The sequence below is a fragment of the Cervus canadensis genome, chromosome 9 (assembly GCF_019320065.1).
Source record: "Cervus canadensis isolate Bull #8, Minnesota chromosome 9, ASM1932006v1, whole genome shotgun sequence".
NCBI classification, from domain to species: Eukaryota; Metazoa; Chordata; class Mammalia; order Artiodactyla; family Cervidae; genus Cervus; species Cervus canadensis.
The window spans coordinates 70071231-70088151 of NC_057394.1; the positions used below are offsets into that span (position 1 = coordinate 70071231).

Here is a 16921-nt window from a genome sequence, read left to right on the forward strand (position 1 = left end):
GACCTCCGTGGGGAGAGGGACAACCTCACCTTTGAGAGAGCTGGAGGCGAGTCCACCTGGACAGTGGCTGGAGCATCTCCCTGGGGGTGGGGGGAGGCAGAGGCTGGCCGTGGGGAGTCCTGTCTGTCCCCTTGTCATCGTCAGCAGTTCGGCTGCAGCTGTGTGGAGCAGGACTCGAACCAGAACGCAGGAAGGCTCTCAGTCACCAGGATGAGCGCTCGAGGCCCGGGTGTCAGGGTGGTTAGGTAAAGATTCATGAGCTGTAGCCTGGGTGACAGCTGCTCTGTTTGGCAAGGACCGGCTGCAGAAACCTGGACCCAGAGCAGCGTGCCGCTGCCTTTTGGCAGGTGTTTGACCAGGCCCGTTCCCCGAGGGAGGCCGCGTGTCAGCATCCCTCCCCCAGCCCGTCCCTCCCCCAGCTCATCCTTAATATCTAACATTCAGCTTGGCCGCTTTTTGTTGCTCTCCAGAGATCGCGCGATTGGGGCGGGGGCGGGGGTGGGGAGCATGGTGGGGTGCCAGTGGCAGATTCCGCATCCCTCTCAGCCGTCAGTCAGCCCCCTGCTTTGGGAGAAGCAGAGCTTCTTAGCAGAACTTTTCTGTTTTGAGAGACGTTCCAGCCAAGCAGGAATGATTTAATATTTTGCACCGAAATCTCAAACTAAGGAAGCAAGTCCAACTTCTGAGACCTGATCCTTGGACAGTATACGTGATGTTCTTTCTTTCTTTTCTTTCTCCGTGTCTCTCCCCCTGCCCCCTTCTCCACCTCCCCCCTTGTTCTCCACCCCCCGCTCCTTCCTTCCTTTCTCTGGGTCTCTTTCTTTCTGTCTTAGCTTCTTCCTGCTTTCATCCCCACCTAAGCTAAGCTGTTCCAGGAGTTGAATGTAGATGGAAAGTTCACATAAAGTATTTTAAAATCCAAAAGATAAAAACTCTGAATCAGTGGAAGTGCTTAGTTCGGTTCTGTTTGTTTTGGTGGGGAGAATAAAATGATCCCACCAGGAGCCACAGTTGGGAGAAAGCGCAATGCAATAGATGGGAACATAATAACGAAAGGTGTGGTGTTTCTCTTAGCAAGTGTTCCTCAGCAGCAGAAAGGAAGGGATGTAGACGGAGGCCAGGGCTCCTGGGCTGTGGGAGAAGAAAGGTCGGTGGAATCTGCTGAGAGTAGGGTTTTTAACCAGAATCCTGTACTTGTATAGTCAAATTCTGACTGGATAGTTAGCCATTGAACATTAAGTTGCCAAGATTTAGGCCTTTTGTGTGTGTGTGGGGGGGTGTGCACCACAGCAATGGAGGTGATGTGTGATGTGTGGTGGAGGGAGTGTGTTTGCGGGGAGAACGCCATCTGTTTGTCCTCACACCACTGCCGTCCAGCCACGGGTTGGTCTTGGCCCTGGATCTCACATGCACCCACCAGGGTACTGAATAGCTGAGTGATCTGTAGCAACTTTATCCCTGTTTATGTTGAACAGTCCATGGTTACATTGTAGGGCATTATTTCCTTTAATTTCCCTTTAGCCTTTCAAAACACCCTGAAAGATGTTATGGTTGAGCCTAGACAATGACCTCAAGAAACAAAAATAAACCTCTCAAAGAGTAAGAAGGGCGTTCGTATGCCAAATGTTGTGAACGATGGATAAAAATATGAAAACACAGCAGACTTCACGACTTTAAGAATTTGTTTTCAAAACAAATGGTCCCAGCTCCAGTATCCTGCCCTTCTCTGACTATGAAAAAAAAAAACATAGTCATATTTCTGAGATCATGCCACAAGTCTTAGAACCACCAAGCAGCATTAGAATCATGAGAAAAAAAAGCCCAGCAGCAGCTTTAGAGAGAGAGATGCATGGAGTCCTCGAGGTGATGCTTCTCAGCCTTTCCACACAAGCTGCAGCTGCCTCCGTTTGTGGTGAGGTTGGGGTGATCTGAACCAAGGACACACTTTCGGGCGAGGAAGAACCATACCAAAGACAGCACCTTCCCGAGACACTTTTGCTAATCAGCAAACATTTATGTGCACATAAAAATACAGATACCCTCGCATTCTTAAGTTTTTGGATAACCAAAAATATTAATATCTGCTTTTCAAGCGGGGACACAGTCTCCTGCTGTTTCGTGGGAAGGCAGGTTGGCTCGTTCCTTTAGGTTTCGTGTTATAACTTTATTCTGATTTTTCACTTGATCTCCTGAGCATTGCACGTGGGATAAAGCACAAGCGTCTAGCTCATTTTTATTAATAAGAGTCACCTCCCATCTTGCTTCCCCCTCTTTTGGTGTCTGAACTAAAATATGGCCAACTTACCCCTTCTTTCTCTTCCAGACACGTTTTTAATTCTTTTCACAAACTTTTCTTCTGTATACTGTGGTGTTGGTCACTTTGTATACACTGAGCATTTTAGTACTGTGATTCAGTAAGATAAATACTAACTGTTAGATTGTAAGTCACTTGCCCAGGATTGTTCGGGTTTGGATTTTGATCCAGGTCTCTCGGGTTTTAGAACTCGTTATATAGTGTGGTGGTGCTGGGTTAGTTGCTAAGTCATGTCCAACTCTTGTGACATCATGGGCTGTAGCCCACCAGACTCCTCTGTCCTTGGGATTCTCCAGGCAAGAATACGGATTGGGTTGCCATTTCCTTCTCCAGGGTATCTTCCCAAACCAGGGATTGAACTCACGTCTCCTGCATTGGCAGGCAGATTCTTTACCACTCAACCACCTGGGAAGCTGTTACATGGTATACCCGTCACCTTTTACTTGTTTCTGCACTCACACTGAGAACCCCCTTCTCTTTCACCCAAGGTCTGACTCTTGCCTTTCTTCACGCCCCAGGTCCAGGTTAGGGTCTTTCCTTTTTGTGTCGAGCATGTGCCACCTTTTGTTCCATGTTGTCAGCCTGGGAGACATGCTACTTTGCTTTTTCCATGTATCACGTATACAGTAGAGGCCCAATAAATACTTACTGAATGACAATGACATTGTAGAAGACCCTGATTTATGTTACTGATGTGGAAATGGAAGTAAGTTAATTTCTGAGGTTGTCTGGATTTAAATAGTTTGCAGTAGACCCACTTCAACTAAGCTTTGCTTGGTTTCTTGATTAATTTTGGATGGACTTTTGAATGATAAAAATGAAGGTAAGAGTTTATCTTCTGTTTGTATTTCCAATAAAAATGACTGATTCTGGTCCTGTGAGATCCATGGTGCCCGGGCCCCCTCCATCCCCCCAACAGCAAAACTGCTCTGGTACCCACTGGGGCAGAGCTGACTGGACATGTCCTGCTCCAGCCCTGACTGACCTTGGGGTCCTTTTTGAAACAGTCGGGTGTCTATGTAATTAAATAAAAATATGAATAACCCAACCTTGAAGACTTGTAAAGAAAATATTTTGTTCTAAAATTGCATGCTGCTGCTGCTTAATTTATGGCTACTTCGAGGACCAAAATAGTTGTCCAATGTATTGGGGCCTATCTTCATTAACTGTTTGATAGAAATGTATCATGGACTCTAAAAATGGTTAAAGTATAAAACTTCTTACCTTTGGGGTTAGAGCTGCAGTGAAGAATGAGTGTTTCAAACTTGGTTCACCCACTTAAAATTCTAATCTCGCTAACAGTCTTAACTAGGTTGTCAGAATTTGTCTCAATTACTTTTCCAAGTAATTTAAAAAAAAGGAAATAAACTAATATCAAAGACACTACCTGTTGTTTAGAACAAAATGAGAGGAGTTGAAATTAGACTTACTCACTGCTCATAGTTTCAGTTCAGTTCAGTTCAGTTCAGTCGCTCAGTCGTGTCCGACTCTTTGCGACCCCATGAATCGCAGCACGCCAGGCCTCCCTGTGCATCACAAACTCCCAGAGTTTACTCAAACTCATGCCCATCGAGTCGGTGATGCCATCCAGCCATCTCATCCTCTGTCGTCCCCTTCTCCTCCTGCCCCCAATCCCTCCCAGCATCAGGGTCTTTTCCAATGAGTCAATTCTTCGCGTGAGGTGGCCAGAGTATTGGAGTTTCAGCTTCAGCATCAGTCCTTCCAGTGAACACTGAGGACTTATCTCCTTCAGGATGGACTGGTTGGTGTCTAATAATGAGCCCAACAACATCCAGGAAGTCTTGCTTTTGTTTTAGATGATCAAAGATTTCTAGAAATTGAAATTTTTAGCATCTTTCACATTTTTAATAATAAATACTGTGTTTTCCCAGTGTGCTATCACTACATTTTCACCATGCTCCTTTGGGTTATATGATGGTAAAGTATAGGATGTCATCTACCTGGCTCAGATGCATATGCAGAAGAAATCGCCTAACTTGGACATGAGTATAAACCTTTACTCTTCTGCAAAGACCCTAATACTGAAGCATTTTGGCAAATGCATAGTTTTAACAAAGTGGAGAAAAGGCACCCCAAATGTACTAACATACTGTGGTGAATTGTAGCAGTGGTCCAGAGTATGCTTGAATGCAGTAGCTCAGAAGAGATACAAAACATTTGTGCCCTGTGCAAGATTCCAGCCACAATGGTTGCTATTCACAGTTCCGTTTGGGGCAAAATTCAAAGTGATAAAACTGAGAACAGTGAGCACTAAAGTTACAAAGATGAATTTAAGGTGTATCACCACAGACTTTGGGCTCAGGCGAGAAGTTCTCATTCTTCATTGGTTTCACTCACCTTAAGAAACAGTTCATATAATCATTTATTCATTCTTCCTTTTTCCATTTCCCTCTAGTATTTAAAATAGAGCTTAACTGTACAAAATTCTCTCCTTGCTTTCTCAACCCAAAACAATGGTTATGTGTAGCCAGGGCATTTGAAGAGATCAACACCTCCTAAAAATGATATTCAAAAGTAGCTCTGAGGTTTTGTCTTTGGAGCTTTGTAAACATAGTCTTATGCTTTTAATTCTTGACTTTGTCATTCATGTTTCTAAAGAGGTTATGAGTTAAAATTGCAGTGTGAGAGTAAAAGGTTTAATACAAGGAGAGCTTTCCAGATGGGCAAGGTTTGCAATCACTCAGTTGGGGATCCTTTTTGTCCTACTTGTGTTTCCCTTGTGGTTCAGCTGGTAAAGAATCCGCCTGCAATGTGGGAGACCTGGCTTTGATCCCTGGGTTGAGAAGATCCCCTGGAGAAGGGAAAGGCTACCCACTCCAGTATTCTGGCCTGGAGAATTCCATGGACTGTATAGTCCAGTTCAGTTCAGTTGCTCAGTGGTGTCCAATTCTTTGGGACCCGGGGTCCCAAAGAGTTGGACACTACTGAGCGACTTTCACTTTTCATTTCACTTTGTCCTACTTCACTTTCTTTCTCTCTTCTCTCTGGAATATGGACCAGCCTGATCCTGAGGCTAAGCTCAAAAATAATGGAATCCACAGAAGTCCTAGTAGGATGTCCCCTGCTAAGTCACTTCAGTCGTGTCCGACTCTGTACGGCCCCATAGACAGCAGCCCACCAGGCTCGCCCGTCCCTGAGATTCTTCAGGTAGGATGACCCCAGGTCATCTAAATTCGGTTCCAAAAAAAAAAAAATAAATTCGGTTCCAGGGCAGACTCAATTTGGAGCCTTCCAGCCCCCTGAGCCCAGGAAGGTCTTGGTGGAGCTGGCCTTAATCTTGACCTGAGGGCTGACTTAAGCTGCGGGTCCTTGTGGGCATCCCTTAATAAATGTGTTACTTCTGGTGGAGTGTCAGTGACCGTGCAGAAGTGAGGGGACCGCTTCTCGAGCTTCTTCGTTGTTCAGTTGCACAGTTTTCCGAGGTGACGGTGCTGTTCACAGCAGAGGTGACAGACAAGAGCAGCACCACGTTGAGGCGGGAGCGCCTTGGACAGATGCTGCTCAAGCCGAGCGCAGGCCTCGTGTAGGGACAGGCTGTGCTGGCGAGGAGGTGCGGCTTCGGGGGTGGACACATTATGAAAGGCCCCGAGGGACCTGTATGTGTACGCACTTAGGTAACTTAACTGAAAGCTGCATTTCTGATGTGTTTTGGGGGTTCTCTTGTGGTCTCTTGGAGAAGGAAATGGCAACCCACTCCAGTGTTCTTGCCTGGAGAATCCCAGGGAACACAGGAGCCCGGTGGGCTGCTGTCTTATGGGGTCGCCCAGAGTCGGACACAACTGAAGCGACTCAGCAGCAGCAGCTTGGGGTCTCTGAACTGGCGTGGATCCTGCTGGCGCTGACGAAGCCTTTGGAAGGAAGGAAGGTGTGGGGACCGCTCTGGCCAGCCCAGTCTCCCGTGGTGGGCGGAATTTTGCTTTATCTTAAAGTAAGTGGGCCCAGTGTTGGTGCTCGTGTTGGGTCAGTCAGTGAATACTTGTAACCGCTTGACTTGGGACAAGCTCTGAAGGATTTCTTTGGGGTGGCCCCACAACAGTGTGTACTTAGGAAGTCACTGTTGCTTTATTCCTTAGCCAGAATGATGGCCCGAAAGCTGGTTTCAAGATTCCATATAACCAAGAAAATGCTCCATTGCAAATAATGTGTGATTCAGAGTGGCATATTTTATTGCAATTTGCTGTTCATTTTGCAGTCTAGATTTATCATATTTGAGTTCCAAAATAGAAAAAAAAAATCCGTATAAACCTAGATTTTGTACTTTGTAATTCTGTTTACTATGCATACCAGTTCTTCGTAAGTAGATTATGCATTCAGTGGATTCATCTTTTCTTAGCATTTTCTAGACAGTGAACATATTAACATATTTAGGGTAAAAGGCAATTAAAGACAGTACATCCTATCGGTGGGATATTATCCTGCAGATTCTAATCTGTCCCAAGTTTCAGCATATTGCCTTTACATTTGTAAAGCTTTTTGTTGGTTTTTGTAAGCAGTTTAGGTGCACACCTTGGATAAACATTTACTTAACATGAACAGGTTTAATGGGCTCATCATTAACTTTGACCAAATACTTTGAAATTCACTTAGTTCTCTTTAGAAAAATTTAAGATGGATCAAACTCATGCTATATATATGTGAAGTTTCACTGTATGCCCGATTTAAGTTCCTCACCAGAAGAGAGTAAGTAAATCCTAACGTATTGTTTTTTGGTTTTGATTTTGTTTTGCCTCATTCTGGTAGCCAAATATGTGAGGTAGTTAATTGCATTTATAAAGCAGCGTGTTTATGGAGCCATTGCAGATTCGAAAAATGGTATGGCCTATAAAATAGACAAAGACTTTCATTAGGCAAATGGAAAAATCGCTTCAACAAATGAGTTTCCTCTTAATATTCTGTTCTGGTAGGGCCTTATGTGTTTGAAGCAGTCATTAGGCAAGAGCAGCAAAAAAAAACCCCAAAAACCTCCCTATTCTGGGCAGTTAACTAAAAAGACCTTTCGGAAAGGAAGGGGTCCTTCAGGTCAGCCGACAGGCAGTGGGGAGTGGTGGTTCCCCGCCATGGACTTGGCAGTGCCCTCCGGCATCTGCGCCTCCCCGGAGAAGCAGTGAGTGGGTTAAAGGGCCAGGGCTGCCTGCTTGCCGCACTGGAACTAAATTAATCCCAGGAGAAACCAGCTCTACTTTGAAATCTTTAGTAGCTGACACACACACACACCCCCGCCCCCACCTTTTTGAGGTATTTAAAAGAATTTTAGCTAAATGAAATTTAGTCTCTGTATACCCACCACTGGGACCTTACTAGCCAGGGGTGATGACATTCACCTGAGAGGTGGCCTCGTTGGCTCCCATGGCAACCTCCGGCCCAAGCGTGTGACTGTGGGAGGTAGTTTCTGTTTTCCAGGCTTTGCTTAAGCAGGGCTCCACGTCAGCCGCTCTTGTGGAGACTGTACCTGGACAGGGGGGTTCAGGTACCTACCTCGGCATCTGGAATAGAGGGAGATGCCTGCATCTGAGGCTCTGAGCTCACCTGGGCTGTTTGGGGCTTTGCCTCTTGGAGTTCCTGGTTTCTGCTTGTGTGTAGAACACAGGACATGACATGGTATGGGTTTTCACATCCTGAGAATCAAGGACTTTGCCCTTCCTTCCATGAAATGTAGCTTTCTGTGACACGCAGTTTTCCTTTGGGACACAGCATGGGGAAACACGGTGCCTCTTTTTAATTACAACCTTCGGAGAAGCCAGAGCTTGGGATAGTTTTAGTATCATCAAGTAAAATTTCTGCTCCATCCTGAAGATTTTTCCTTAAGTCCCCAGTGTCTGACATTAGTGGCTGAAGATTTACTCTGAAACACTGAGGCTTTTGGCAAATACGAGCTTATTAAAGATCAGGCCAGTTGTGGAGCATCACCCGGTTCTCTGTTGCAAGGCTTCCTCCTTGGCCAGTGTGGGAAGAGACGAGGAAGCAAGTTGTCCTCTCCTATTTGCCATCCCGAATACAAGCTGTTCATGGGCCGGCGTGCGCACCTCTCTCCTTGAACAACCGTGTGGATGACACAGGTTCTGACAGGGATCACCTCCAAAGCTGACTAAGCACGCTAGTTAAATGATCCAGATCTCTACCTTTAAAAGTCCTCTTAGGGGGCGAGAACAATTTCTCTGTCAAAGAAGGGTCGCAGCTCAGTTGCAAGGACATGGAAACAGCCTCAGGAAGGCTGGCTGCCTTGTTGAACAGGAAGTTTGTGATGAATGGTTTTTAATCAAGTTGTAACCATTCATGATGGCCAAAAAATTCCTGTTTATACATCCCTTTACTTCCTATCACAAAATAGCCAACCTCACTTCCCCGCTTTGTGCCAGGTGATTCTTTGAGTGCTCTCCATGGAGAGGATGCTGTTCCGTCCCCAGCGATCCTGTGTCACAGCGGTGCTGTGTCACGGGTGTCAGGACGTGGGGAGACCAGGAGCCACGGTCCGACCTCGGAGTCCGCCTCCCCACTGCCTCCCGAAAACCTGAAACTTCTCCTGAGATGTCGCATTTGCCTTTTTGGTTCTGTTTCACATGCGAGCATGGTCTGCCATATGCTTTTTTTTAGTAGGAGCTGGTGTAATGTAGTCATATTTTCCATCCTTTGAAATGGTTTGAGTCAGAGATGAAGCTGCTTTTGGAGCTAAATGTGCACCTGTAGCCGTTGGAGAGTGTGTAGCTGAGATTGGTTTGGTCTGGGGGAGTCATTGCATGTCCTTGGTTCTGGTTTTACGGTTCTTCTAGGGCTCCTGCACCACGTGGTTCCTGCCTTTTGCAAATGAGCTTTCCATCTGCATTTTAATCTTTCCGAACTCTATTTTCCCTAATACAAAATAAGGGTGTGAGGACAGGTGACCTTCCCAGGACTTTCCGGCTCACAAGTTTAATGAGGCTGTGCGTCCTCTGTCCACAAAGGTTCCTGGGGAAGCGCGGGTCCTAGTGCAGACTGGGGGCCACTGATGGCAGGCAAGAAGGACGGGTTTCGGGGAGGTGAAACCAGCTTTCCAGAAGAACTGGGTGCTGGAGCCTAACGTGCACGCATGTAGTAGATCAAGCTCTCCGCAGCAGATCTACCATTACAGCACTTTCTAAAATTGAATGTACATGCTTCGATTGGTGACATACGTCTGTCACCATCACCTGTAAAAAAGGATGGGCAACAAGGTCACGTTTCCCTCCTGTTTGCAAGCAACATGCATTACTTTACAGAGTTGTTGTTTTATTAGCACCTCTGACGGGAACTCTGCTGAACAAAGATTATTCCTACTTTCTCCTTAGTTTGTTTTTACTCTTGGAAGTGCAGGAAGGGATGTGTAAAAAGCAAGGAAGCAGGAGGAGGGGCCAAGTCCATGCTGGGAGCCTACGAAGCCATCGCACACACGGACAGAGTTCACAGGAATTAGATAAAACACTCTGGGAAAAATCTAGTTTGTCTCGCATTTTTGAAAGAATTTCTAGAATTTCTGGAACAACAAGTTCATTTAGTCATGTGTCCCAGCGTCTGGGTTTGAAGTTCTCTTTGGCTGGCTGGCCAGCTGTTGCTCACACCCACCCTCTCGCAGGGCGATGGGCAGTTCTGGGCCATGGGGCCTCTGAGGGCCTTTCCATTCTCCTTGTGGGTTCCCACAGCTTCTTTGCACACGCTTTCCCCAAGGCAACACTCACATCTGAAATTCACACTTCAGCTGCTCTGGTTTCCTGCCACGACGAGTAGCCAGTTAGAATGAAAAGCAAATCATACTTTGTAAATTTATTACCCGTTGAGGCAGAAAACAAGCTTTCTAAACTAGTATTTGTAAACAGAATTATTTCCGCTCCCTCACGGATGCACACAGGTAACCTCAGTCTTAAGTAAATATGTTCTTGTGATTCTTCTTAATGATGGTGAAGCCAAAACATGGTTTTTCTGGCAGTGGTGTTGCATGCAGAGACATTTTGCAGGAGATTCATTTTCTGAGCCTCAGTGCTCCCATTTTCAACATGGGGCCAATGATAACCTGCCTTCCAGTACTCTTCCAAGGATTGAATGAGACATGATGGATTGAAAGCAGTTTGTAAGCCCTAGAGTAAAATCCAGGTGTAAAATACGAAAGCCCAGGGGGTCCTGAGCAGGATGTATTCAGCTTTAAGTTTGCTGGTTTTATATTTGGTTGAATACAAAGACCAGAGTAGTCTTAGAATGCCCAGCAGAAATTGGGGTGAAGAGTGGTGGCTGAGAGGTGGTGGTCTCATTCTCATTATAAAGGAATAATTTAATTATTAGAATAATGTAGTTATAAAGGAATAATGAGGAGACTGATGATTGTAATATGGATGATTTGCTGAAATACAGCCATTATCCTAATCAAAACAGTGGCTGATATCGGTTGAGGTAAGGGCATCTGTTATCTCATTTAATCTTGAAAACAGCCTGTAAATGTAAGATCTGTTCGTCCATCCAACAGATGCTTGAGTGTCTCCTCTCCTCGGCGGTGGAGCTGTGAGGGTACAGTGCCCAAGAAGACAGCCCAGGTCTCCAAGCTCCTGGGGCTCACAGGGCTGTGAGGGCCAGGCAGAGCAGAGTTGTGCTTGTGGTGAGCAAACCAGGCCCCGTGTTAGCTGCAGAATGGGATGGGGTTCTCGGGAAATGCTTTCAGAAAGAGACACGGGCTGAGACAGAAGTAGCGGGGTGGGGTGGGAGTGGTGACCTTTGGCAGGAAAATGTCAAAGCTCCTGGACAGTCCTTTGTACATTTCCTGTGGCCATTTAGGTGGCCTGGTTCCTTCCCCAGGTAGAGCATAAAACATCCAGAAGGCAGACTCTGTGACGTCGCCCACTGCGCCCAGCACAAATCAGCCCCAGTGTTAATAGAAGTTACTTGGCATGAGCCGTGCACGAATGGACAGAGAAGAGAGGTGGATGGCATGACACCTTCCCTGCGATATTTTTGGGATGTTGGTCAACAGCCGTTCATTGAATGTATCTTGTGTGTAAGGCGTCTTCTAGGAGCTTTGAGATGAGATTAAAAAAAAAAGACCCTTACCCTTCAAGAGGTGTGGAATCTGGTCTGCAGAGTGCATGGAATGAACCCGTGAGCTAGAAGCAGCCACTAGAGCAGGTTGAGCAAGCCGGGGCACCCTGGCTGGGGTCCAGCGGATCCAGGGTGCCGCTGCCCCCATGGACTTGCCGCCTCGCTCAGGGTGGCCAGGTCCACAGATGGGGGGGCGGGCAGCCGAGGGGCGCATGCAGTGGAGATGACAGCTGGTGGAGGGGGAGTTGCTGAGGGCTCCTTCTCTCTGGTGGTCTTGGGCGAACACTCGGGATTTGGGTGAGTGGTTTGCAGTGCGTGAGTCCTTCTGTCCTCACACCCTGCCTCTCTCCTCACGTGATACTTGTTTCCAGTTGAAGAACTGAACAGCTCAGAGCCCTGCTGGCTGCGTGTGGCTCTCTGCCCAGGTCACAGGTAACCATGCTTGCCCCACCCCGGCTGGGTCCACCGCATCCGGCTGGGATTTGCAGGCGTCACTTCATGAATTGATGTTGTTCAGTCGCTCAGTCGTGTCCGACTCTCTGCGACCCCATGGACCACGGCACGCCAGCCTGCTCTCTCCTTCAGTCTCTCCCAGAGCGTGCTCGCACTCACGTCCGTTGAGTCGGTGATGCCATCCAACCATCTCTTCCTCTGTCGCCCTCTGTCTTCCTGACCCCGGGATTTAACCCCGGCCTCCTGCATTGCAGGCAGATTCTTCACTGTCTGAGCCGCCAGGGAGCCCAGCATCATGACTCGTGACCTGTATTTTTTCAGGCTTTACCTCTTCAGCATCTCCCACTCCAATTCCTCCCACTGGATTATCATAGCTTCTTTAGTGTCCTGCTGGCTATGTGAAAAACAGGAATTTATGTAACCAGCCTGCACAGCAAACCTTTTCCTGTTTGGGGAAAAATTTTTTTAATTGTTGGTAAAGTTAAGAGACAGCTCTGTTACTCAAAGAGTGACCTGAAATGTCCTCTTAGGAAAATATGTAGCATAATGTTTTGATAAGTAAGGGATTGCTTACACCCCATGTGCACCCCCGCGCCGCCTCCCCCCACCCCCGTTTTTGGTACGTCTGAGGAGTAAGCCAGTGTGTGTCCTGCCCAGGCTAGTGAGTACTTCCTGACCTTTTTTTTTTCCTTCCTAAACTTTTTAAAGATTCCATCTTTAAACAGCTTCTGCAGTCTTGTTCGAAGTGTCCCCCAGTTGCAGTTACAAATGATCTGACCTAGTTATATGTATCATAGAGCTGTGTCCCCCCCACCCCCGCCCCCCAGGCTGTACAGACAGCCAGGAAGCCACTATCTAGGAAGATCTTCCCCCTTCATCATTAACCAAATGTGACAGGGACAGGAGTCAAGCTTCCTTTGCTCCAGAGATTCCATCATAGCTTATCTGTGTTTCTATTGTGTTTAAAGAACAAGATAATCATGATGGAATATTGTGCAAAATGCCCAGACTTCCAGCCTGTACAGGCTCCATTCCAGGTTGGCCCCAGGAGGAGGCCTGCTTCTTTGAGGAGGGATGTAGAGGTTGGGGGGCCCTGTTTGTGTGTGTGTAGAGGTTGGGGCCCAGCTGGAGTGCACACACGTGTGTGTGTAGGTTGGTGGGCCAGCAGGAAAGCACTGTGTGTGTGTGTGTCTGTGTGTGTGTGTGTGTGTGTGTGTGTGTGATTCAGTGAAACCTTCCCTTGTAGGGTTTGGAGAATCTGATGGGGATGGAATAGGATATTAGGGAGATGCAGCTCCCGGCCTCTTTCAGGGGCTCCAGTCTGGATTTGGGGAGAGTCTGTAGGTGGGAAGAAAGAGGACAGAGTCTTGGGAACAGAAGAATCCCTGCCCCGCCACCCACGTACACGCCTGCCTGGCATCCAGCCTGGAAGCCCCCTTTCAGGGCCGTGACCGACCCCACTCGCCTGGGCCTGGCCGAGGAGCTGTCCCAGGGCTGCCGTGTTGCAATCCTCGCGTGGAATGTAGAACAGAGGGTCAAAGGGCGTTTGAAAATGTCGATTTCTCAGCCTTGACTGCCCAGCCTCATTCTGACTTCTGCGTCTCCTTTTGGAAAGGGAGATCTTTTTTTTCTTTTTCTGTTTGTTTTCTGCCTCCCCTAAACGAGAGAGATGGTGAGCTCAAGATTTGCGTGGCACCCCGGCCGGTCCTGCCGTGCAGAGGCTCTGTTCTGGCACAGCGGCTGGCACTCAAGCATCTGAGTCCCACGGCGATGAGGATGTGGGCGCTGTGGCTGCATCTCTGGGTGACCACAGATCCAGCCAGAGCCGCTTCGTGGTCGGGGGGAAGGGGCCGCAGGGGTCCCGGGGGTTCGCCCAGCCGAGCCAGGCATCCACTTGGCAGAGGAAGCCAGAGAGGTGTGGGGACCATGCGCTCAGTCCTGCTCTGGGAGTCTAGGACGCCCGGAACCCGCTCCGGGCCCTGATGACGGAGCGCGCTGAGTGCACAGAGAGAGAGGCTGCCGCATGCCTCTCCTGTGCTGGGGCCGAGCCAGCCGGGATGCTCCCTGCTTCCCAGGAGGCCCCCTTCCTTGCCCACAGCAGGCTCTCCAGGTGCCGGCAGCCTCACGCTTCCCCCAGGACAGGGGTCACGCTCGGGCTTCCTCCCTTCCAGCCCGGCCCCACCGCTTCTGCTGGGGCTTGTGCCGTCTTTGGCTCCTGTCACAGGGTGTTCGGAGGCGCGGGTTTGTGTTTGTAATACCACTAAGCTCCTACCCACACCCCAGTGACTAGGAGGAGGGGAATGGGCTCAGAAAGGATGGAGCCTTGTGTCCTCCTGCCAAAGTGGGATCTGACAGCTTCTTTCCAGAGACCACTTACCATGTTGGACACGTGGCTGAGCACCTGGCATGCCTTGTGTCGTTGAACCCATGGAACCAGCCGCCAAGGGGGCTAAAGCATGCAGGGGCCAGGCAGCTTCCCAGGGTTTGTAGCCAGTGAGTAGCAGAGCTACCCAGGGGCTCAAAGTTGGTTTTCTGTCCTAACCATCCTGGGGGTGTGTATGTCACGATTTAGTCATGGAGCCGTACTCAGTGGGTCAAAGCCACCAGCTCTCTGCCCTTTGCACCAACTCCTTCCCTCCCAGGGCAGCATTTTGGCTCGAGTAGAAGTGGGGAAGAGAGGGTCGTGAGCAACATTTAAATGAATTTAAGTTTTTTTTTTTTTCTTGGTAGTTCAGCTTTCTAAAATTAAAACAACCACCACCACCTCGTTTTCCTTCTATTCACCTGTATCTGCCTAATGGACTTAAAGAATGTAAATGAATCCAGGTCTTAACTAGTTTTCAACTGAGAATATGATCTGCTTCCTTTCTTTCTTGTTAGTTGATCACGTGGACCCCATAATACAAAACTTCTCACTTGGTGTTAAGTGGCACATGCACTGTCCGCAGAGAACTTGCAGTAGTTCTGGGGGATGATTGGACAGATAGCGGTTTTGATAGTACTCTGTTACTGGAGTGGTATTTGCATTGCAGATCTAAGTGGTTTAAAAACCAGGTCCTATAATTTCCCTGGACAATAGAGCTATGTAAAAGAAAGCATTTATAATGATGCCTGTTTAGTTCTGTCCCCTTGTTAAATTAAAATACAGGTAACTGTTTTTAAGATACAGGACCACTTTACTCATTGGAGCAGTCGTGTAGTGATGGTACAGATCTGTACCATAAACTTTGAAAACATGACCTGTCTTCCACGTGAGACATGTCTATGTGGAATGGTGGATCTTCCAGCCGGAGCAGTGTTCGTATTTCTGACATGGTGTTTTGCTTTACAGAATTCAATTCGTCATAATCTGTCCCTGCACAGCAAGTTCATCCGCGTGCAGAACGAAGGAACTGGAAAAAGCTCCTGGTGGATGCTCAACCCAGAGGGAGGCAAGAGTGGGAAGTCCCCCAGGAGGAGAGCCGCGTCCATGGACAACAACAGCAAGTTTGCTAAGAGCCGTGGCCGAGCTGCCAAGAAAAAAGCGTCCCTGCAGTCTGGCCAGGAGGGTGCTGGGGACAGCCCGGGATCGCAGTTTCCCAAGTGGCCCGCAAGCCCCGGCTCTCACAGCAACGACGACTTCGACAACTGGAGTACCTTTCGCCCTCGCACCAGCTCAAACGCTAGTACCATTAGCGGGAGGCTCTCTCCCATCATGACCGAGCAGGACGACCTGGGAGACGGGGACGTGCACTCGATGGTGTACCCGCCGTCCGCCGCAAAGATGGCTTCTACTCTGCCCAGTCTGTCCGAGATCAGTAGCCCCGAGAACATGGAGAACCTTTTGGATAATCTCAACCTTCTCTCGTCACCAACGTCATTAACTGTGTCCACCCAGTCTTCACCGGGCACCATGATGCAGCAGACGCCCTGCTACTCCTTCACGCCGCCAAACACCAGTCTGAATTCAGCCAGCCCCAACTACCAAAAATACACGTATGGCCAGTCCAGCATGAGCCCCCTGCCCCAGATGCCCATGCAGACGCTGCAGGACAGCAAATCGAGTTACGGAGGCATGAGCCAGTACTGTGCGCCGGGACTCCTGAAGGAGCTGCTGACGTCCGACTCTCCTCCGCACAACGACATCATGACACCAGTCGATCCGGGGGTGGCTCAAACCAACAGCCGAGTGCTCGGCCAGAACGTGTTGATGGGCCCCAACTCGGTCATGCCGGCCTACGGCGGCCAGGCCTCTCACAACAAAATGATGACCCCCAGCTCCCACACCCACCCCGGACACGCTCAGTCAACATCTGCAGTCAACGGGCGTGCCTTGCCCCACGCGGTAAACACCATGCCCCACACATCGGGTATGAACCGCCTGGCCCCGGTGAAGACAGCTTTACAAGTGCCTCTGGCCCACCCCATGCAGATGAATGCCCTGGGGGGCTATTCCTCGGTGAGCAGCTGCAATGGCTACGGCCGGATGGGCATTCTCCACCAGGAGAAGCTCCCCAGTGACTTGGACGGCATGTTTATCGAGCGCTTGGACTGTGACATGGAGTCCATCATTCGGAATGACCTCATGGACGGAGACACGTTGGATTTTAACTTTGACAACGTGTTGCCCAACCAAAGCTTCCCGCATAGCGTCAAGACGACAACACACAGCTGGGTGTCAGGCTGAGAGTGGGCAAGCGAGTGAGCAGGTAAGAGCCACCCTGATACCAAAAGGCCTGAAAACAGGACTCAAAGAGAGGAGCCCAGTAACTTGCCTTGTATGGGACTTTCTCATTTTTATGTCAGCCAGCCACCCCTTGTGGAGAGGCATCTTTTATCATTCATTCTCTGCCCTTTTTGCAGCATATAAATTCTCCTCTGAGCTGAAACATACGGAAGCTTCCTCTAATGGCTTTAAAGAGTTTCTTTTGACAGACGGCTACATCTTCTTAGCAACTCTTCAATAAATGAATACATTTGATACAAATCAAATGCTGAAGGGGTTTTTAAAGTGGAATTTTCTCCCATTGAATGATTTCAGAGCTGTTTGAGAAAGCCCAACCCTCCCCCAAGTATGTCTGTCACCCTAATATGTTAAGTTGAATTGATTTTCATTGGGTT

At 48.5% G+C, this 16921-nt stretch overlaps 1 protein-coding gene across 3 annotated transcripts in view; it reads left to right on the plus strand.

Annotated features, from left to right (window-relative positions):
• The window catches only part of FOXO1 (forkhead box O1), a 92219-nt gene that overhangs the window by 72024 nt on the left and 3274 nt on the right, over nt 1-16921 (plus strand). For all 3 annotated transcript variants that reach the window (XM_043477347.1, XM_043477348.1, XM_043477349.1), the window contains one exon: nt 15153-16509. In XM_043477347.1, coding sequence (XP_043333282.1) covers nt 15153-16487 — 1335 coding nt within the window. In that variant the 3' untranslated portion in view covers nt 16488-16509. The remainder of the gene's footprint in view (nt 1-15152; nt 16510-16921) is intronic.